At 58.6% G+C, this 23,574-nt stretch overlaps 1 protein-coding gene across 1 annotated transcript in view; it reads left to right on the top strand.

The window, feature by feature from the left end:
- The window catches only part of RBFOX3 (RNA binding fox-1 homolog 3), a 234,589-nt gene that overhangs the window by 192,260 nt on the left and 18,755 nt on the right, over positions 1-23,574 (top strand). The window contains exons 4-5 of the mRNA XM_075579759.1: positions 11,948-12,085; positions 18,841-18,894. Of these exons, the coding sequence (XP_075435874.1) occupies positions 11,948-12,085; positions 18,841-18,894 (192 nt within the window). The remainder of the gene's footprint in view (positions 1-11,947; positions 12,086-18,840; positions 18,895-23,574) is intronic.

Genomic DNA, 23,574 nt, shown 5'->3' with positions numbered 1-23,574 from the left:
ATGGTGGTATGATGGGGGGGACGCTGGTGATGGTGGTATGATGGGTGGACGCTGGTGATGGTGGTATGATGGGTGGACGCTGGTGATGGTGGTATGATGCGGGGGACGCTGGTGATGGTGGTATGATGGGGGGGACGCTGGTGATGGTGGTATGATGGGTGGGGACGCTGGTGATGGGGGTATGATGGGTGGACGCTTTTGATGGTGGTATGATGGGGGGGCGCTGGTGATGGTGGTATGATGGGGGGACGCTGGTGATGGTGGTATGATGGGGGGGGACGCTGGTGATGGTGGTATGATGGGGGGATGCTGGTGATGGTGGTATGATGGGGGGGGACGCTGGTGATGGTGGTATGATGGGGGGGGACGCTGGTGATGGTGGTATGATGGGGGGGACGCTGGTGATGGTGGTATTATCAGGGGGACACTGGTGGTGATATTATAGGAGACGGACGCTGGTAGTATCTGGGGGGGGTGCTGGTGATGGTATCGGTGATGATGATGCTGATGGTGGTATCAAGGGGGGACCCTCGTGGTGGTAATGGGGGGAGACTGATTGTATTATCGGGGGATACTGGTGGCGGTATTGGGGGGGACGCTGGTGGCTGTGATGAGTATTATGTGGTGGTATTATCGGGGGGACGCTGGCGGTGATATTATCGGGGGGCGCTGGTGGTGGTATTATCGGGGGGCGCTGGCGGTGGTATTATCGGGGGGATGCTGGCGGTGGTATTATCGGGGGACGCTGGCGGTGGTATTATCGGGGAACGCTGGTGGTGATATTATCAGGGGGCGCTGGTGGTGATATCGGGGGGATGCTGGTGGTGGTATTATCGGGGGGCGCTGGTGGTGATATCGGGGGGACGCTGGTGGTGATATTATCGGGGGGACGCTGGTGGTGATATTATCGGGGGGACGCTGGCGGTGATATTATCGGGGGGACGCTGGTGGTGGTATTATCGGGGGGACGCTGGTGGTGATATTATCAGGGGGCGCTGGTGGTGATATTATCAGGGGTCGCTGGTGGTGATATTGGGGGGACGCTGGTGGTGATATTATCAGGGGCGCTGGTGGTGATATCGGGGGGATGCTGGTGGTGATATTATCGGGGGACGCTGGTGGTGATATCGGGGGGGCGCTGGTGGTGATAGTATCGGGGGGACGCTGGCGGTGGTATTATCGGGGAACGCTGGTGGTGGTATTATCGGGGAACGCTGGTGGTGGTATTATCGGGGGGACGCTGGTGGTGGTATTATCGGGGGGACGCTGGTGGTGGTATTATCGGGGAACGCTGGTGGTGATATTATCGGGACGCTGGCGGTGGTATTATCGGGGGGACGCTGGTGGTATTATCGGGGGGCGCTGGTGGTGATATTATCAGGGGGCGCTGGTGGTGATATTCGGGGGACGCTGGCGGTGGTATTATTGGGGGGACGCTGGTGGTATTATCGGGGGGACGCTGGTGGTGGTATTATCGGGGGGGCGCTGGTGGTGATATTATCGGGGGACGCTGGTGGTATTATCGGGGGGACGCTGGTGGTGGTATTATCGGGGGGCGCTGGTGGTGATATTATCGGGGGACGCTGGTGGTGGTATTACCGGGGGGCGCTGGTGGTGATATCGGGGGGACGCTGGTGGTGATATTATCAGGGGGCGCTGGTGGTGATATTGGGGGGACGCTGGCGGTGGTATTATCGGGGGGATGCTGGTGGTATTATCGGGGGGATGCTGGTGGTATTATCGGGGGGATGCTGGTGGTATTATCGGGGGGACGTTGGTGGTGGTATTATCGGGTGGACGCTGGTGGTGGTATTATCGGGTGGACGCTGGTGGTGGTATTATCGGGGGGATGCTGGTGGTGGTATTATCGGGGGGACGCTGGTGGTGGTATTATCGGGTGGACGCTGGTGGTGGTATTATCGGGGGGATGCTGGTGGTGGTATTATCGGGGGGACGCTGGTGGTGGTATTATCGGGTGGACGCTGGTGGTGGTATTATCGGGGGGACGCTGGTGGTGGTATTATCAGGGGGGTGCTGGCGGTGGTATTATCGGGGGGGACGCTGGCGGTGGTATTACCGGGGGAGCTGGTGGTGATATTATCAGGGGGCGCTGGTGGAGATATTATCAGGGGACGCTGGCGGTGATATCGGGGGGACGCTGGCGGTGATATCGGGGGGACGCTGGCGGTGGTATTATCGGGGGGGCGCTGGTGGTGGTATTATCGGGGGGGCGCTGGCGGTGGTATTATCGGGGGGGCGCTGGTGGTGGTATTATCGGGGGGCGCTGGTGGTGGTATTATAGGGGGGACGCTGGCGGTGATATCGGGGGGGCGCTGGCATTGTCAGGGGCGCTGGCGGTGGTATTATCGGGGGGCGCTGGCAGTGATATTATCGGGGGGGACGCTGGTGGTGGTATCGAGGGGATGCTGGCGGTGGTATTATCGGGGGGACGCTGGCGGTGGTATTATCGGGGGGACGCTGGCGGTGGTATTATCGGGGGGACGCTGGTGGTGGTATTATCGGGGGCGCTGGTGGTGATATTATCGGGGGACGCTGGCGGTGGTATTATTGGGGGGGACGCTGGTGGTGGTATTATCGGGGGGACGCTGGTGGTGGTATTATCGGGGGGACGCTGGTGGTGGTATTATCAGGGGGGTGCTGGCGGTGGTATTATCGGGGGGGACGCTGGCGGTGGTATTACCGGGGGAGCTGGTGGTGATATTATCAGGGGGCGCTGGTGGAGATATTATCAGGGGACGCTGGCGGTGATATCGGGGGGACGCTGGCGGTGATATCGGGGGAACGCTGGCGGTGGTATTATCGGGGGGGCGCTGGTGGTGGTATTATCGGGGGGGCGCTGGCGGTGGTATTATCGGGGGGGCGCTGGTGGTGGTATTATCGGGGGGCGCTGGTGGTGGTATTATAGGGGGGACGCTGGCGGTGATATCGGGGGGCGCTGGCATTGTCAGGGGCGCTGGCGGTGGTATTATCGGGGGGCGCTGGCAGTGATATTATCGGGGGGGACGCTGGTGGTGGTATCGAGGGGATGCTGGCGGTGGTATTATCGGGGGGACGCTGGCGGTGGTATTATCGGGGGGACTCTGGCGGTGGTATTATCGGGGGGACGCTGGTGGTGGTTTTATCGGGGGCGCTGGTGGTGATATTATCGGGGGACGCTGGCGGTGGTATTATTGGGGGGGACGCTGGTGGTGGTATTATCGGGGGGACGCTGGTGGTGGTATTATCGGGGGACGCTGGTGGTGGTAGTATCGGGGGGGACGCTGGCGGTGGTATTATCGGGGGGACGCTGGCGGTGGTATTATCGGGGGGACGCTGGCGGTGGTATTATCGGGGTGGCGCTGGCGGTGGTATTATCGGGGAACGCTGGCGGTGGTATTTTCGGGGAACGCTGGCGGTGGTATTATCGGGGAACGCTGGTGGTGATATTATCAGGGGGCGCTGGTGGTGATATTGGGGGGACGCTGGTGGTGATATTATCGGGGCGCTGGTGGTGATATTGGGGGGGAAGCTGGTGGTGATATTATCGGGGGGCGCTGGTGGTGATATCGGGGGGACGCTGGCGGTGGTATTATCGGGGGGACGCTGGCGGTGGTATTATCGGGGGACGCTGGCGGTGGTATTATCGGGGGGACGCTGGCGGTGGTATTATCGGGGGGACGCTGGCGGTATTATCGGGGGGCGCTGGTGGCGGTATTATCGGGGGGCGCTGCGGTGGTATTATCGGGGGATGCTGGCGGTGGTATTATCAGAGGGCGCTGGTGGTGATATCGGGGGGGCGCTGGTGGTGATATCGGGGGGGCGCTGGTAGTGATATCGGGGGGGCGCTGGTGGTGATATTATCAGGGGGCGCTGGTGGTGATATTGGGGGGACGCTGGTGGTGATATTATCGGGGGGCGCTGGTGGTGATATTGGGGGGCGCTGGTGGTGATATCGGGGGGGCGCTGGTGGTGATATTATCAGGGGGCGCTGGTGGTGATATTCGCTGGTGGTGATATTATCTGGGGCGCTGGTGGTGATATCGGGGGGACGCTGGTGGTGATATCGGGGGGACGCTGGCGGTGGTATCGGGGAACGCTGGTGGTGGTATTATCGGGACGCTGGCGGTGGTATTATCGGGGTGACGCTGGTGGTGGTATTATCGGGGGGCGCTGGTGGTGATATTCGGGGGACGCTGGCGGTGGTATTATTGGGGGTCGCTGGTGGTATTATCGGGGGGACGCTGGTGGTATTATCGGGGGGGCGCTGGTGGTGATATTATCGGGGGCGCTGGTGGTGATATCGGGGGGACGTTGGTGGTGATATTATCGGGGGACGCTGGTGGTGATATTATCGGGGGGCGCTGGTGGTGATATTATCACGGGGCGCTGGTGGTGATATTGGGGGGACACTGGCGGTGGTATTATCGGGGGGATGCTGGTGGTATTATCGGGGGGATGCTGGTGGTATTATCGGGGGGACGCTGGTGGTATTATCGGGGGGGCGCTGGTGGTGGTATTATCGGGAGGACGCTGGTGGTGGTATTATCGGGGGGCGCTGGCGGTGGTATTATCGGGGGGACGCTGGCGGTGGTATTACCGGGGGCGCTGGTGGTGATGTTATCAGGGGGCGCTGGTGGAGATATTATCAGGGGGACGCTGGCGGTGATATCGGGGGACGCTGGCGGTGATATCGGGGGGACGCTGGCGGTGGTATTATCGGGGGGGTGCTGGTGGTGGTATTATCAGGGGGACGCTGGCGGTGATATCGGGGGGGCGCTGGCATTATCGGGGGCGCTGGCGGTGGTATTATCGGGGGGACTCTGGCGGTGGTATTATCGGGGGGATGCTGGCGGTGGTATTATCGGGGGGACGCTGGTGGTGGTATTATCGGGGGACGCTGTCGGTGGTATTATTGGGGGGGACGCTGGTGGTGGTATTATCGGGGGGACGCTGGTGGTGGTATTATCGGGGGGGACGCTGGCGGTGGTATTATCGGGGGGACACTGGCGGTATTATCGGGGGACACTGGCGGTGGTATTATCAGGGGGACGCTGGTGGTGGTATTATCGGGGGGGACGCTGGCGGTGGTATCGGGGGGACGCTGGCGGTGGTATTATCGGGGGGACGCTGGTGGTGGTATTATCGGGGGGCGCTGGTGGTGATATTATCGGGGGCGCTAGCGGTGGTATTATCGGGGTGGCGCTGGTGGTGATTTTATCGGGGGGCGCTGGCGGTGGTATTATCGTGGGGACGCTGGTGGTATTATCGGGGGGATGCTGGTGGTATTATCGGGGGGATGCTGGTGGTATTATCGGGGGGACGCTGGTGGTATTATCGGGGGGACGCTGGTGGTGGTATTATCGGGAGGACGCTGGTGGTGGTATTATCGGGGGGACGCTGGCGGTGGTATTATCGGGGAACGCTGGTGGTGATATTATCAGAGGGCGCTGGTGGTGATATCGGGGGGGCGCTGGTGGTGATATTATCAGGGGGCGCTGGTGGTGATATTGGGGGGACGCTGGTGGTGATATTATCGGGGGGCGCTGGTGGTGATATTGGGGGGCGCTGGTGGTGATATTATCAAGGGGCGCTGGTGGTGATATTGGGGAGACGCTGGTGGTGATATTATCTGGGGCGCTGGTGGTGATATCGGGGGGACTGGTGGTGATATCGGGGGGGCGCTGGTGGTGATAGTATCGGGGGGACGCTGGCGGTGGTATTATCGGGGAACGCTGGTGGTGGTATTATCGGGACGCTGGCGGTGGTATTATCGGGGGCGCTGGCGGTGGTATTATCGGGGGGACGCTGGTGGTGGTATTATCGGGACGCTGGTGGTGATATTATATTGGGCGCTGGTGGTGATATCGGGGGGACGCTGGTGGTGATATCGGGGGGACGCTGGTGGTGATATCGGGGGGGCGCTGGTGGTGGTATTATCGGGGGGACGCTGGTGGTGGTATTATCGGGGGGCGCTGGTGGTGATATTATCGGGGGCGCTGGCGGTGGTATTATCGGGGTGGCGCTGGTGGTGATTTTATCGGGGGGCGCTGGCGGTGGTATTATCGTGGGGACGCTGGTGGTATTATCGGGGGGATGCTGGTGGTATTATCGGGGGGATGCTGGTGGTATTATCGGGGGGACGCTGGTGGTATTATCGGGGGGACGCTGGTGGTGGTATTATCGGGAGGACGCTGGTGGTGGTATTATCGGGGGGACGCTGGCGGTGGTATTATCGGGGAACGCTGGTGGTGATATTATCAGAGGGCGCTGGTGGTGATATCGGGGGGGCGCTGGTGGTGATATTATCAGGGGGCGCTGGTGGTGATATTGGGGGGACGCTGGTGGTGATATTATCGGGGGGCGCTGGTGGTGATATTGGGGGGCGCTGGTGGTGATATTATCAAGGGGCGCTGGTGGTGATATTGGGGAGACGCTGGTGGTGATATTATCTGGGGCGCTGGTGGTGATATCGGGGGGACTGGTGGTGATATCGGGGGGGCGCTGGTGGTGATAGTATCGGGGGGACGCTGGCGGTGGTATTATCGGGGAACGCTGGTGGTGGTATTATCGGGACGCTGGCGGTGGTATTATCGGGGGGACGCTGGTGGTGGTATTATCGGGGGGACGCTGGCGGTGGTATTATCGGGGGGACGCTGGTGGTGGTATTATCGGGGGGACGCTGGTGGTGATATTATATTGGGCGCTGGTGGTGATATCGGGGGGACGCTGGTGGTGATATCGGGGGGACGCTGGTGGTGATATCGGGGGGGCGCTGGTGGTGATATTATCGGGGGGACGCTGGTGGTGGTATTATCGGGGAACGCTGGTGGTGATATTATCGGGACGCTGGCGGTGGTATTATCGGGGTGACGCTGGTGGTATTATCAGGGGGCGCTGGTGGTGATATTCGGGGGACGCTGGCGGTGGTATTATTGGGGGGACGCTGGTGGTATTATCGGGGGGACGCTGGTGGTGGTATTATCGGGGGGGCGCTGGTGGTGATATTATCGGGGGCGCTGGTGGTGATATCGGGGGGACGCTGGTGGTGATATTATCGGGGGACGCTGGTGGTGATATTATCGGGGGGCGCTGGTGGTGATATTATCACGGGGCGCTGGTGGTGATATTGGGGGGACACTGGCGGTGGTATTATCGGGGGGATGCTGGTGGTATTATCGGGGGGATGCTGGTGGTATTATCGGGGGGACGATGGTGGTATTATCGGGGGGGCGCTGGTGGTGGTATTATCGGGAGGACGCTGGTGGTGGTATTATCGGGGGGCGCTGGCGGTGGTATTATCGGGGGGCGCTGGCGGTGGTATTATCGGGGGGACGCTGGCGGTGGTATTACCGGGGGCGCTGGTGGTGATGTTATCAGGGGGCGCTGGTGGAGATATTATCAGGGGGACGCTGGCGGTGATATCGGGGGACGCTGGCGGTGATATCGGGGGGACGCTGGCGGTGGTATTATCGGGGGGGTGCTGGTGGTGGTATTATCAGGGGGACGCTGGCGGTGATATCGGGGGGGCGCTGGCATTATCGGGGGCGCTGGCGGTGGTATTATCGGGGGGACTCTGGCGGTGGTATTATCGGGGGGATGCTGGCGGTGGTATTATCGGGGGGACGCTGGTGGTGGTATTATCGGGGGACGCTGTCGGTGGTATTATTGGGGGGGACGCTGGTGGTGGTATTATCGGGGGGACGCTGGTGGTGGTATTATCGGGGGGGACGCTGGCGGTGGTATTATCGGGGGGACACTGGCGGTATTATCGGGGGACGCTGGCGGTGGTATTATCAGGGGGACGCTGGTGGTGGTATTATCGGGGGGGACGCTGGCGGTGGTATCGGGGGGACGCTGGCGGTGGTATTATCGGGGGGACGCTGGTGGTGGTATTATCGGGGGGCGCTGGTGGTGATATTATCGGGGGCGCTGGCGGTGGTATTATCGGGGTGGCGCTGGTGGTGATTTTATCGGGGGGCGCTGGCGGTGGTATTATCGTGGGGACGCTGGTGGTGGTATTATCGGGGGGACGCTGGCGGTGGTATTATCGGGGGGACGCTGGCGGTGGCATTATCGGGGGGGTGCTGGAGGTGATATTATCGGGGGGACGCTGGTGGTATTAGTGGGGGGCGCTGGGGGTGATATTATCGGGCTGGTGGTGATATTATCGGGGGGACGCTGGCGGTGGTATTATCGGGGGGGCGCTGGCGGTGGTATTATCGGGGGGACGCTGGCGGTGGTATTATCGGGGGGGCGCTGGCGGTGGTATTATTGGGGGGACGCTGGAGGTGGTATTATCGGGGGGACGCTGGTGGTGGTATTATCGGGGGGACGCTGGCGGTGGTATTATCGGGGGGACGCTGGCGGTGGCATTATCGGGGGGGTGCTGGAGGTGATATTATCGGGGGGACGCTGGTGGTATTAGTGGGGGGCGCTGGGGGTGATATTATCGGGCTGGTGGTGATATTATCGGGGGGACGCTGGCGGTGGTATTATCGGGGGGGCGCTGGCGGTGGTATTATCGGGGGGACGCTGGCGGTGGTATTATCGGGGGGGCGCTGGCGGTGGTATTATTGGGGGGACGCTGGAGGTGGTATTATCGGGGGGACGCTGGTGGTGGTATCGGGGGGCGCTGGCGGTGGTATTATCGGGGGGCGCTGGTGGTGGTATTATCGGGGGGGCGCTGGCGGTGATATTATCGGGGGGGATGCTGGCTGTGGTATTATCGGGGGGGGCGCTGGTGGTGATATTATCGGGGGGACGCTGGTGGTGATATTATCGGGGGGACGCTGGTGGTGGTATTATCGGGGGGGACGCTGGTGGTGATATTATCGGGGGGCGCTGGTGGTGGTATTATCGGGGGGCGCTGGTGGTGGTATCGGGGGGCGCTGGTTGTATCGGGGGCGCTGGTTGTATCAGGGGGGACGCTGGTTGTATCAGGGGGGACGCTGGTTGTATCGGGGGGACGCTGGTTGTATATCTGGGGACGCTGGTTGTATATCGGGGGCGGCGCTGGTTGTATATCGGGGGGACGCTGGTTGTATATCGGGGGGACGCTGGTTGTATATCGGGGGGACGCTGGTGGTTGTATTATCGGGGGGGACGCTGGTTGTATATCGGGGGGGACGCTGGTTGTATATCGGGGGGGACGCTGGTTGTATCGGGGGGAGACGCTGGTGGTTGTATTATCGGGGGGACGCTGGTGGTTGTATTATCGGGGGGGACGCTGGTTGTATCGGGGGTACGCTGGATACTGGTTGTATCGGGGAGGACGCTGGTTGTATCGGGGGGAGACGCTGGTGGTTGTATTATCGGGGGGACGCTGGTGGTTGTATTATCGGGGGGGACGCTGGTTGTATCGGGGGTACGCTGGATACTGGTTGTATCGGGGAGGACGCTGGTTGTATCGGGGGAGACGCTGGTGGTCGTATCATCGGGGGGGAGACGCTGGTTGTATCGGGGGGGACGTGGGTGGTTTTATTGGGGGGGAATGCGCAGAGCGATAGAATGCGCACGGAGAGGTAGAAAGCCGCACGGAGCACTGCAGCCGCACCCAGCAGTGAAGGGGTTACCGTATTACCGTACGTGGCTGGTTTGGACACTGGTGGTTTGATAAATGGAAACACTTTGCGTCCCTTAAGAGCGGCGCTCGCGGATTTATCCTGATAAATGAGCTGACGTTACTCGGAGACTTGCTCAGATTCTTGTTTTTTCTTGTGTTTGGGGCCGTGGTGAGAACGTGGCACGTGGACACGTGGGCGCGGCGTGAGAGCGACACGCTGATAAATCACTCCAGCATCCTGGGATCTCTGTGTGGGCCGGAGCCGCTGCTCCGAGGAATAACCATCTCTGAGTATCCGCAGGCAGCGTCATGGGTAACATGCTTTAATACCCCCTGAGCAGCAGTGTCATGGGTAACATGCATTAATACCCCCTGAGCAGCAGCGTCATGGGTAACATACATTAATACCCCCTGAGCGGCAGCGTCATGGGTAACATGCATTAATACCCCCTGAGCAGCAGTGTCATGGGTAACATGCATTAATACCCCGAGCGGCAGCGTCATGGGTAACATGCATTAATACCCCCTGAGCAGCAGCGTCATGGGTAACATGCATTAATACCCCCTGAGCGGCAGCGGCATGGGTAACATGCATTAATACCCCCTGAGCAGCAGCGTCATGGGTAACATGCATTAATCCCCCCTGAGCGGCAGTGTCATGGGTAACATGCATTAATACCCCCTGAGCGGCAGTGTCATGGGTAACATGCATTAATACCCCCTGAGCGGCAGCATCATGGGTAACATGCATTAATACCCCCTGAGCGGCAGTGTCATGGGTAACATGCATTAATACCCCCTGAGCGGCAGCATCATGGGTAACATGCATTAATACCCCCTGAGCGGCAGCGTCATGGGAAACGTGCGTTAATACTACCAGGGAGGCAGGATCATGGGTAATGTGTGATATTACCTCCAGAGAGGCAGCATCAAGGGTAATGTGTGATAATATCTCCAGAGAGGCAGCATCATGGGTAATGTGTGATAATACCTCCAGAGAGGCAGCACCATGGGTAATGTGTGATAATACCTCCAGAGAGGCAGCATCATGGGTAATGTGTGATAATACCTCCAGAGAGGCAGCACCATGGGTAATGTGTGATATTACCTCCAGAGAGGCAGCATCATGGATAATGTGTGTTAATACCTCCAGAGAGGCAGCATCATGGGTAATGTGTGATAATACCTCCAGAGAGGCAGCATCATGGGTAATGTGTGATAATACCTCCAGAGAGGCAGCATCAAGGTTAATGTGTGATAATACCTCCAGAGAGGCAGCGTCATGGGTAATGTGTGATAATACCTCCAGAGAGGCAGCATCAAGGGTAATGTGTGATATTACCTCCAGAGAGGCAGCATCATGGGTAATGTGTGATAATACCTCCAGAGAGGCAGCATCATGGGTAATGTGTGATATTACCTCCAGAGAGGCAGCATCATGGTTAATGTGTGATAATACCTCCAGAGAGGCAGCGTCATGGGTAATGTGTGATTATACCTCCAGAGAGGCAGCATCTAGGGTAATGTGTGATATTACCTCCAGAGAGGCAGCATCAAGGGTAATGTGTGATATTACCTCCAGAGAGGCAGCATCAAGGGTAATGTGTGATAATACCTCCAGAGAGGCAGCATCGTGGGTAATGTGTGATATGACCTCCAGAGACGCAGCATCGTGGGTAACGTGTGATATTACCTCCAGAGAGGCAGCATCAAGGGTAATGTGTGATATTACCTCCAGAGAGGCAGCGTCATGGGTAATGTGTGATATTACCTCCAGAGAGGCAGCATCATGGGTAATGTGTGATAATACCTCCAGAGAGGCAGCATCAAGGGTAATGTGTGATATTACCTCCAGAGAGGCAGCATCAAGGGTAATGTGTGATATTACCTCCAGAGAGGCAGCATCAAGGGTAATGTGTGATATTACCTCCAGAGAGGCAGCATCAAGGGTAAGGTGTGATAATAACAGAGTGTAATACCCCCACCCCGGGCAGGATTATACCCTGGCCCCCAGCAGGATTATACCCCGGCCCCGGGCAGGATTATACCCCGGCCCCGGGCAGGATTATACCCCGGCCCCGGGCAGGATTATACCCTGGCCCCGGGTAGGATTATACACTTCTGCATTCAGACACAAGCAGCGCTTTGCTAAAATCTCCGAGCGCTCGGGCAGGGCACGGGGAGGACCCCTCCACCACTCGGGGACGTGAGCCGGAGGGGGACACGTCCTCAGCTGGTGTGAGAGTGCTTGCTCACACATTGTGCTCTGCGCACTCGGGGACGTGAGCCAGAGGGGGACACGTCCTCAGCTGGTGTGAGAGTGCTTGCTCACACATTGTGTTCTGCGCACTCGGGGCTTCTCTGACTCTCTTCTCTCACTCGCAGACAGACGAAGTATCGCAGACAGACAGCAGCCAACAGTTACAGTGTCCGGAGAGCACAGACAAGCAGCAGCCCAAGCGGCTACACGTCTCCAACATCCCCTTCCGCTTCCGAGACCCCGATCTCCGGCAGATGTTCGGAGTGAGTACCGCCCAGCGCTGTTATTTACATCACAGGAGGGGCGGCCATATTTTACCATCCCAAAAACCCTGCAGTGTGCACACAAACCTCTCTACCGCTACATCATAGGGCAGAGGTGTTCCACCTTTATTTTGTTAAGTAACCCTATAATTATATTGTGAAATTCTGCTGAACCCCAACCCTCTCTAATAGCGCGTCTGAGATCAGATACATTGTAAGGAACCCCAACCCTCTCTAATAGCGCGTCTGAGATCAGATGCATTGTAAGGAACCCCAACCCTCTCTAATAGCGCGTCTGAGATCAGATGCATTGTAAGGAGCCCCAACCCTCTCTAATAGCGCGTCTGAGATCAGATGCATTATAAGGAACCCCAACCCTCTCTAATAGCGCGTCTGAGATCAGATGCATTGTAAGGAACCCCAACCCTCTCTAATAGCGCGTCTGAGATCAGATGCATTGTAAGGAACCCCAATTCTCTCTAATAGCGCGTCTGAGATCAGATGCATTGCAAGGAACCCCAACCCTCTCTAATAGCGTGCCTGAGATCAGATGCATTGTAAGGAACCCCGACCCTCTCTAATAGCGCGTCTGAAATCAGATGCATTGTAAGGAACCCCAACCCTCTCTAATAGCACGTCTGAGATCAGATGCATTGTAAGGAACCCCAACCCTCTATAATAGCGCGTCTGAGATCTGATGCATTGTAAGGAACCCCAACTCTCTCTAATAGCACGTCTGAGATCGGATGCATTGTAAGTAACCCCAACCCTCTCTAATAGCGCGTCTGAGATCAGATGCATTGTAAGGCTCCCCAACCCTCTCTAATAGTGTCTGGGATCAGATGCATTGTAAGGAACCCCAACCCTCTCTAATAGCGCGTCTGAGATCAGATGCATTGTAAGGAACCCCAACCCTCTCTAATAGCGCGTCTGAGATCAGATGCATTGTAAGGATCCCCAACCCTCTCTAATAGCGCGTCTGAGATCAGATGCAGTGTAAGCGGGGGAGAAAGTGAGAGGGGGGGGGGGTGGGAGGAAGTTATAGAGAGAGCGGTCGGTTTGAGAGAGGGGGAGCGAGGGGGAGCGAGGAAGAGAGAGTGAGGGGGGGGAGGGGGGGAGAGTGTGAGTGAGCAGGGGGGGGGTGAGGAAGAGGCATCACAGGGAACATTATTAGCACTGTAATTCTTAACGACTCCTTGGGGAATAAACTGAAGCAGCTCACCGATCAGCGCCTCTGGACAGCAATTCATAATTACAATAAACATCCCTTTTGATTGAAGCTAAACAATTCATTTTTCTTTGGCTCTGCGGGTGGTGGAGAGGGGACATGGACACATTCAGTGCTAGGTAACAGGGTCTCCAAATTACAATGTTTCCATATGAAATTTGACAGCAGATATAAACAACTTCCCTCTCTCTCTCTCACATTCCCTCCCCTCTCTTACCCCCCCCCCCACCCCCTTTACTCTCTCTCTGCCCCCCTTTTTGCTTTCTCTGCCCCCGCCCCCGTTTTCACTCTCTGCTACACACCCTTTTTGCGCTCTGCCCCCCCTTTTCTCTCTCTCACTTCCCCCCTCCCTTTTCGCTCTCTTCCCCCCTTTTTGCTCTCTCTGCCACCCTTTTCTCTCTTCACCCCTTTTCTCTCTTCACCCCACATTCTTTCTCTCCCCCCCCCTTTCTCTGCTCCCTCCTCTCTCTCTCTCTCAGCCTCACCCTTTCTCTCTCTCTCCCTTCTCCCCCTCTCCCTCTCTCTCTCCCCTTTTCTCTCTCTGTCTCTCTGCCTCCCCTTTTCGCTTTCTCTTCCCCCCGCTCTCTTTCTCACTCCCCCTCACTCCCCTCTCTCTCTTCCCCCCTTCTCTCTCTATATGCCCCCCTCCTCCCTCTCCCCCACCCCTCTCTCTTCCCCCTTCTCTCTCTATATGCCCCCCCTCCTCTCTCTCCGCCCACCCCTCTCTCTTCCCCCCTTCCCTCTCTATATGCCCTCCTCCCCCCTCTCTCTCCCCCCCACCCCTCTCTCTCTTCCCCCTTCTCTCTATATGCCCCCTCCTCTCTCTCTCTCTCTCTCTCTCTGCCTCCCTCCTTTCTCTCTTTGCCCCTCCCCCCTCCCCCACTTTCCTCTCTCTCTGCTTGCTCCCCCCTTTTCTCTCTCTGCCCACCTTTCCTCACTCTCTCTCAGCCTCCCCTTTTCTCTCTCTCTCTGATCCCCCCTTTTCACTTTCTCTTCCCCTTTCTCTGTCCCCCTCTTTCTTCACCCCCTCCCTCTCTGTCGTCCCCCCTTCTCTCTCTCTTCCCCCATCTCTCTCCCCCCCTTCTCTATCTCTCTCTCTCTCCCCACCCCTTTCTCTCTTTCGCTCTCTACCCCCCTTCTCTCTACCCCCCTCTCTCTCTCTACCCCGCTTCTCTCTCTATATGACCCTGTCCTCTCTCTCTGCCCTCTCCTCTTTCTCTCTCTATACCCCCCCTCCTCTCTTCCTTTGCCCCCCTTTTCTCTCTCGCTGTACCTCCCCCTTTCCCTGTCTCTCTGCCCCATCCCTTTCTCTCTTTCAGTCCCACCATTTCTCTCTCTCTGCCCTGCCCTCCCTTTTATCTCTCCCCCCTTTTCCTCTCTCTTCCGCTGATCCTCCATTTTCTCTCTCTCGTCCCCCCCTTTCTCTCTCTGCCCCCCCTCTCTCTCTCTGCCCCCCTCTCTCTCTGCCCCTTTTCTCTCTGACCTCTTTTCTCTCTTTGCCCCCCTTTCTCTCTCTCTCTGCCCCCCTTTTCTCTCTCTCCCTGCCCTCCTTTTCTCTCTCCCCCTGCCCCCCCCTTTTCTCTCTCCCCCTGCCCCCCTTTTCTCTCTCCCTGACCCCCCTTTTTCTCTCTCTCGCTGCCCCCCTTTCCCTCTCTGTCGTCCCCCCTTCTCTCTCTCTTCCCCCATCTCTCTCTCCCCCTTCTCTATCTCTCTCTCTCTCCCCACCCCTTTCTCTCTTTCGCTCTCTACCCCCCTTCTCTCTACCCCCCTCTCTCTCTCTACCCCCCTTCTCTCTCTATATGACCCTGTCCTCTCTCTCTGCCCTCTCCTCTTTCTCTCTCTATACCCCCCCTCCTCTCTTCCTTTGCCCCCCTTTTCTCTCTCGCTGTACCTCCCCCTTTCCCTGTCTCTCTGCCCCCTCCCTTTCTCTCTTTCAGTCCCACCATTTCTCTCTCTCTGCCCTGCCCTCCCTTTTATCTCTCCCCCCTTTTCCTCTCTCTCCCGCTGATCCTCCCTTTTCTCTCTCTCGTCCCCCCCTTTCTCTCTCTGCCCCCCTCTCTCTCTCTGCCCCTTTTCTCTCTGACCTCTTTTCTCTCTTTGCCCCCCTTTCTCTCTCTCTCTGCCCCCCTTTTCTCTCTCTCCCTGACCTCCTTTTCTCTCTCCCCCTGCCCCCCCTTTTCTCTCTCCCCCTGCCCCCCTTTTCTCTCTCCCTGCCCCCCCTTTTCCCTCTCCCTGCCCCCCCTTTTCATTCTCTCTCCCTGCCCCCCCTTTTCTCTCCCTGCCCCCCCTTTTCCCTCTCCCTGCCCCCCCTTTTCATTCTCTCCCCCTGCCCCCCCTTTTCTCTCCCTGCCCCCCTTTTTTCTCTCTCCCTGCCCCCTCTTTTCATTCTCTCCCCCTGCCCCCCCTTTTCTCTCCCTGCCCCCCCTTTTCTCTCCCTGCCCTCCCTTTTTCTCTCTCCCTGCCCCCCTTTTTTCTCTCTCTCCCTGCCCCCCTTTTTTCTCTCTCTCCCTGCCCCCCCCTTTTTCTCTCTCCCTGCCCCCCTCCTTTTCTCTCTCCCTGCCCCCCCTTTTCATTCTCTCCCCCTGCCCCCCCTTTTCTCTCCCTGCCCCCCCTTTTTCTCTCTCCCTGCCCCCCTCCTTTTCTCTCTCTCTGCCCCCCCCTTTTTCTCTCTCCCTGCCCCCCCTTTTCATTCTCTCCCCCTGCCCCCCCTTTTCTCTCCCTGCCCCCCTTTTTCTCTCTCCCTGCCCCCCTCCTTTTCTCTCTCCCTGCCCCCCCCCCTCGCTCCTGTTACATGGAAGATTAATTTCTCCCTCATTGTATCTAAATGAGTCCAAGTGCTTTATGTTTGAGACAGGTAATTAGTATTAATTAAATAATGCAGTCATCTCGAGCTGCATCGCAATCTCTCTGCTCCCCTCATTAGTGGCACCGCTAAGCGGATCTCACAGCACCTGTGCAAAGCATCTCGGACCCCCTGTAAGGGAGCGCGCCCTCCGCACCCTGCCTGCAGATGGGGACCCCCTGTAAGGGAGCGCGCCCTCCCCTCCTCACCCTGCCTGCAGATGGGGACCCCCTGTAAGGGAGCGCGCCCTCCCCTCCTCACCCTGCCTGCAGATGGGGACCCCCTGTAAGGGAGCGCGCCCTCCCCTCCTCACCCTGCCTGCAGATGGGGACCCCCTGTAAGGGAGCGCGCCCTCCTCACCCTGCCTGCAGATGGGGACCCCCTGTAAGGGAGCGCGCCCTCCCCTCCTCACCCTGCCTGCAGATGGGGACCCCCTGTAAGGGAGCGCGCCCTCCTCACGCTGCCTGCAGATGGGGACCCCCTGTAAGGGAGCGAGCCCTCCTCACCCTGCCTGCAGATGGGGACCCCCTGTAAGGGAGCGCGCCCTCCCCTCCTCACCCTGCCTGCAGATGGGGACCCCCTGTAAGGGAGCGCGCCCTCCTCACCCTGCCTGCAGATGGGGACCCCCTGTAAGGGAGCGCGCCCTCCTCACCCTGCCTGCAGATGGGGACCCCCTGTAAGGGAGCGCGCCCTCCTCACCCTGCCTGCAGATGGGGACCCCCTGTAAGGGAGCGCGCCCTCCTCACCCTGCCTGCAGATGGGGACCCCTGTAAGGGAGCAGGCCCTCCTCACCCTGCCTGCAGATGGGGACCCCCTGTAAGGGAACGGGCCCTCCTCACCTTGCCTGCAGATGGGGACCCCTGTAACCGAGCGCGCCCTCCTCACCCTGCCTGCAGATGGGGACCCCTGTAAGGGAGCAGGCCCTCCTCACCCTGCCTGCAGATGGGGACCCCCTGTAAGGGAACGGGCCCGCCTCACCCTGCCTGCAGATGGGGACCCCCTGTAAGGGAGCGCGCCCTCCTCACGCTGCCTGCAGATGGGGACCCCCTGTAAGGGAGCGAGCCCTCCTCACCCTGCCTGCAGATGGGGACCCCCTGTAAGGGAGCGCGCCCTCCCCTCCTCACCCTGCCTGCAGATGGGGACCCCCTGTAAGGGAGCGGGCCCTCCTCACCCTGCCTGCAGATGGGGACCCCCTGTAAGGGAGCGCGCCCTCCTCACCCTGCCTGCAGATGGGGACCCCCTGTAAGGGAGCGCGCCCTCCTCACCCTGCCTGCAGATGGGGACCCCTGTAAGGGAGCAGGCCCTCCTCACCCTGCCTGCAGATGGGGACCCCTGTAAGGGAGCAGGCCCTCCTCACCCTGCCTGCAGAAGGGGACCCCCAGTAAGAGAGCGCGCCCTCCTCACCCTGCCTGCAGATGGGGACCCCCTGTAAGGGAGCGCGCCCTCCTCATCCTGCCTGCAGATGGGGACCCCCTGTAAGGGAGCGCGCCCTCCTCATCCTGCCTGCAGATGGGGACCCCCTGTAAGGGAACGCGCCCTCCTCACCCTGCCTGCAGATGGGGACCCCCTGTAAGGGAACGGGCCCTCCTCATCCTGCCTGCAGATGGGGACCCCTGTAAGAGAGCGCGCCCTCCGCACCCGGCCTGCAGATGGGGACCCCCTGTAAGAGAGCGCGCCCTCCTCATCCTGCCTGCAGATGGGGACCCCCTGTAAGAGAGCGCACCCTCCTCACCCTGCCTGCAGATGGGGACCCCCTGTAAGGGAACGGGCCCTCCTCATCCTGCCTGCAGATGGGGACCCCTGTATGGGAGCGCGCCCTCCCCTCCTCATCCTGCCTGCAGATGGGGACCCCCTGTAAGAGAGCGCACCCTCCGCACCCGGCCTGCAGATGGGGACCCCCTGTAAGGGAGCGCAGCCTCCGCACCCGGCCTGCAGATGGGGACCCCCTGTAAGGGAGCGCGCCCTCCGCACCCTGCCTGCAGATGGGGACCCCTGTATGGGAGCGCGCCCTCCCCTCCTCACCCTGCCTGCAGATGGGGCCCCCCTGTAAAAGAGCGCGCCCTCCGCACCCTGCCTGCAGATGGGGACCCCCTGTAAGAGAGCGCGCCCTCCGCACCCGGCCTGCAGATGGGGACCCCCTGTATGGGAGCGCGCCCTCCCCTCCTCACCCTGCCTGCAGATGGGGCCCCCCTGTAAGAGAGCGCGCCCTCCGCACCCTGCCTGCAGATGGGGACCCCCTGTAAGGGAGCGCGCCCTCCGCACCCTGCCTGCAGATGGGGACCCCGTGTAAGGGAGCGCGCCCTCCTCACCCTGCCTGCAGATGGGGACCCCCTGTATGGGAGCGCGCCCTCCGCACCCTGCCTGCAGATGGGGACCCCGTGTAAGGGAGCGCGCCCTCCGCACCCTGCCTGCAGATGGGGACCCCGTGTAAGGGAGCGCGCCCTCCGCACCCTGCCTGCAGATGGGGACCCCCTGTAAGGGAGCGCGCCCTCCGCACCCTGCCTGCAGATGGGTACCCCCTGTAAGAGAGCGCACCCTCCGCACCCTGCCTCCAGATGGGGACCCCCTGTAAGAGAGCGCACCCTCCGCACCCTGCCTGCAGATGGGGACCCCCTGTAAGAGAGCGCGCCCTCTCTCGCACGCTCTGCGCCTCCATCCAACCGACTCTCTTTGTGTCTTTTGCAGCAATTCGGGAAGATTTTAGACGTGGAAATCATTTTTAACGAGCGAGGTTCCAAGGTGAGTGGAGACGTCTCATTAGTGCGGCGTGTCCCGGAGACAGGAAGCGCTAGCAAATCGTTACCTGTCAGAGAGGGGCTTCCCTGGCTGCCGCACAGCGGGGGCAGGAGAGCGGCGGTGTGGCCTGTCACGTGGCCGAGCGGCGTGGGCTCTGTGTATAGCATGTAACTCCCAGCGGCGTGGGCTCTGTATATAGCATGTAAAACCCAGCGGCGTGGGCTCTGTATATAGCATGTAACACCCAGCGGCGTGGGCTCTGTATATAGCATGTAACACCCAGCGGCGTGGGCTCTGTATATAGCATGTAACTCCCAGCGGCGTGGGCTCTGTATATAGCATGTAACACCCAGCGGCGTGGGCTCTGTATATAGCATGTAACACCCAGCGGCGTGGGCCCTGTATATAGCATGTAACACATAGCGGCGTGGGCTCTGTATATAGCATGTAACACCCAGCGGCGTGGGCTCTGTATATAGCATGTAACTCCCAGCGGCGTGGGCTCTGTATATAGCATGTAACACACAGCGGCGTGGGCTCTGTATATAGCATGTAACACCCAGCGGCGTGGGCTCTGTATATAGCATGTAACACACAGCGGCGTGGGCTCTGTATATAGCATGTAACTCCCAGCGGCGTGGGCTCTGTATATAGCATGTAACTCCCAGCGGCGTGGGCTCTGTATATAGCATGTAACACCCAGCGGCGTGGGCTCTGTATATAGCATGTAACACCCAGCGGCGTGGGCTCTGTATATAGCATGTAACTCCCAGCGGCGTGGGCTCTGTATATAGCATGTAACACCCAGCGGCGTGGGCTCTGTATATAGCATGTAACTCCCAGCGGCGTGGGCTCTGTATATAGCATGTAACTCCCAGCGGCGTGGGCTCTGTATATAGCATGTAACTCCCAGCGGCGTGGGCTCTGTATATAGCATGTAACTCCCGGCGGCGTGGGCTCTGTATATAGCATGTAACACACAGCGGCGTGGGCTCTGTATATAGCATGTAACTCCCGGCGGCGTGGGCTCTGTATATAGCATGTAACTCCCAGCGGCGTGGGCTCTGTATATAGCATGTAACACCCAGCGGCGTGGGCTCTGTATATAGCATGTAACTCCCAGCGGCGTGGGCTCTGTATATAGCATGTAATTCCCAGCGGCGTGGGCTCTGTATATAGCATGTAACACACAGCGGCGTGGGCTCTGTATATAGCATGTAATTCCCAGCGGCGTGGGCTCTGTATATAGCATGTAACTCCCAGCGGCGTGGGCTCTGTATATAGCATGTAACTCCCGGCGGCGTGGGCTCTGTATATAGCATGTAACACCCAGCGGCGTGGGCTCTGTATATAGCATGTAACTCCCGGCGGCGTGGGCTCTGTATATAGCATGTAACACCCAGCGGCGTGGGCTCTGTATATAGCATGTAACTCCCGGCGGCGTGGGCTCTGTATATAGCATGTAACTCCAAGCGGCGTGGGCTCTGTATATAGCATGTAACACCCAGCGGCGTGGGCTCTGTATATAGCATGTAACTCCCAGCGGCGTGGGCTCTGTATATAGCATGTAACTCCCAGCGGCGTGGGCTCTGTATATAGCATGTAACACCCAGCGGCGTGGGCTCTGTATATAGCATGTAACTCCCAGCGGCGTGGGCTCTGTATATAGCATGTAACACCCAGCGGCGTGGGCTCTGTATATAGCATGTAACACCCAGCGGCGTGGGCTCTGTATATAGCATGTAACACCCAGCGGCGTGGGCTCTGTATATAGCATGTAACTCCCAGCGGCGTGGGCTCTGTATATAGCATGTAACACCCAGCGGCGTGGGCTCTGTATATAGCATGTAACACCCAGCGGCGTGGGCACTGTATATAGCATGTAACTCCCAGCGGCGTGGGCTCTGTATATAGCATGTAACTCCCAGCGGCGTGGGCTCTGTATATAGCATGTAACTCCCAGCGGCGTGGGCTCTGTATATAGCATGTAACACCCGGCGGCGTGGGCTCTGTATATAGCATGTAACTCCCAGCGGCGTGGGCTCTGTATATAGCATGTAACTCCCAGCGGCGTGGGCTCTGTATATAGCATGTAACACACAGCGGCGTGGGCTCTGTATATAGCATGTAACTCCCAGCGGCGTGGGCTCTGTATATAGCATGTAACACCCAGCGGCGTGGGCTCTGTATATAGCATGTAACACCCAGCGGCGTGGGCTCTGTATATAGCATGTAACACCCAGCGGCGTGGGCTCTGTATATAGCATGTAACACCCAGCGGCGTGGGCTCTGTATATAGCATGTAACACCCAGCGGTGTGGGCTCTGTATATAGCATGTAACACCCAGCGGCGTGATCTCTGTATATAGCATGTAACTCCCAGCGGCGTGGGCTCTGTATATAGCATGTAACACCCAGCGGCGTGGGCTCTGTATATAGCATGTAACTCCCAGCGGCGTGGGCTCTGTATATAGCATGTAACACCCAGCGGCGTGGGCTCTGTATATAGCATGTAACTCCCAGCGGCGTGGGCTCTGTATATAGCATGTAACACACAGCGGCGTGGGCTCTGTATATAGCATGTAACACCCAGCGGCGTGGGCTCTGTATATAGCATGTAACACCCAGCGGCGTGGGCTCTGTATATAGCATGTAACACACAGCGGCGTGGGCTCTGTATATAGCATGTAACACCCAGCGGCGTGGGCTCTGTATATAGCATGTAACTCCCAGCGGCGTGGGCTCTGTATATAGCATGTAACACACAGCGGCGTGGGCTCTGTATATAGCATGTAACTCCCAGCGGCGTGGGCTCTGTATATAGCATGTAACACCCAGCGGCGTGGGCTCTGTATATAGCATGTAACACACAGCGGCGTGGGCTCTGTATATAGCATGTAACTCCCAGCGGCGTGGGCTCTGTATATAGCATGTAACTCCCAGCGGCGTGGGCTCTGTATATAGCATGTAACTCCCAGCGGCGTGGGCTCTGTATATAGCATGTAACTCCCAGCGGCGTGGGCTCTGTATATAGCATGTAACACCCAGCGGCGTGGGCTCTGTATATAGCATGTAACTCCCAGCGGCGTGGGCTCTGTATATAGCATGTAACTCCCAGCGGCGTGGGCTCTGTATATAGCATGTAACACACAGCGGCGTGGGCTCTGTATATAGCATGTAACTCCCAGCGGCGTGGGCTCTGTATATAGCATGTAACACCCAGCGGCGTGGGCTCTGTATATAGCATGTAACACCCAGCGGCGTGGGCTCTGTATATAGCATGTAACACCCAGCGGCGTGGGCTCTGTATATAGCATGTAACTCCCAGCGGCGTGGGCTCTGTATATAGCATGTAACTCCCAGCGGCGTGGGCTCTGTATATAGCATGTAACACCCAGCGGCGTGGGCTCTGTATATAGCATGTAACACCCAGCGGCGTGGGCTCTGTATATAGCATGTAACTCCCAGCGGCGTGGGCTCTGTATATAGCATGTAACACCCAGCGGCGTGGGCTCTGTATATAGCATGTAACACACAGCGGCGTGGGCTCTGTATATAGCATGTAACTCCCAGCGGCGTGGGCTCTGTATATAGCATGTAACTCCCAGCGGCGTGGGCTCTGTATATAGCATGTAACTCCCAGCGGCGTGGGCTCTGTATATAGCATGTAACTCCCAGCGGCGTGGGCTCTGTATATAGCATGTAACACCCAGCGGCGTGGGCTCTGTATATAGCATGTAACTCCCAGCGGCGTGGGCTCTGTATATAGCATGTAACACCCAGCGGCGTGGGCTCTGTATATAGCATGTAACACCCAGCGGCGTGGGCTCTGTATATAGCATGTAACACCCAGCGGCGTGGGCTCTGTATATAGCATGTAACACCCAGCGGCGTGGGCTCTGTATATAGCATGTAACACACAGCGGCGTGGGCTCTGTATATAGCATGTAACACCCAGCGGCGTGGGCTCTGTATATAGCATGTAACACCCAGCGGCGTGGGCTCTGTATATAGCATGTAACTCCCAGCGGCGTGGGCTCTGTATATAGCATGTATCACCCAGCGGCGTGGGCTCTGTATATAGCATGTAACACCCAGCGGCGTGGGCTCTGTATATAGCATGTAACACACAGCGGCGTGGGCTCTGTATATAGCATGTATCACCCAGCGGCGTGGGCTCTGTATATAGCATGTAACACCCAGCGGCGTGGGCTCTGTATATAGCATGTAACACCCAGCGGCGTGGGCTCTGTATATAGCATGTAACACCCAGGGCGTGGGCTCTGTATATAGCATGTAACTCCCAGCGGCGTGGGCTCTGTATATAGCATGTAACTCCCAGCGGCGTGGGCTCTGTATATAGCATGTAACTCCCAGCGGCGTGGGCTCTGTATATAGCATGTAACACCCAGCGGCGTGGGCTCTGTATATAGCATGTAACACCCAGCGGCGTGGGCTCTGTATATAGCATGTAACACCCAGCGGCGTGGGCTCTGTATATAGCATGTAACACACAGCGGCGTGGGCTCTGTATATAGCATGTAACACACAGCGGCGTGGGCTCTGTATATAGCATGTAACACCCGGCGGCGTGGGCTCTGTATATAGCATGTAACACCCGGCGGCGTGGGCTCTGTATATAGCATGTAACTCCCAGCGGCGTGGGCTCTGTATTTAGCATGT

Source organism: Ascaphus truei, chromosome 22, assembly GCF_040206685.1.
Source record: "Ascaphus truei isolate aAscTru1 chromosome 22, aAscTru1.hap1, whole genome shotgun sequence".
Lineage (NCBI taxonomy): Eukaryota > Metazoa > Chordata > Amphibia > Anura > Ascaphidae > Ascaphus > Ascaphus truei.
The sequence above is the reverse complement of the archived record's forward strand: the minus strand, read 5'-3'. Positions and strand labels throughout refer to the sequence as shown.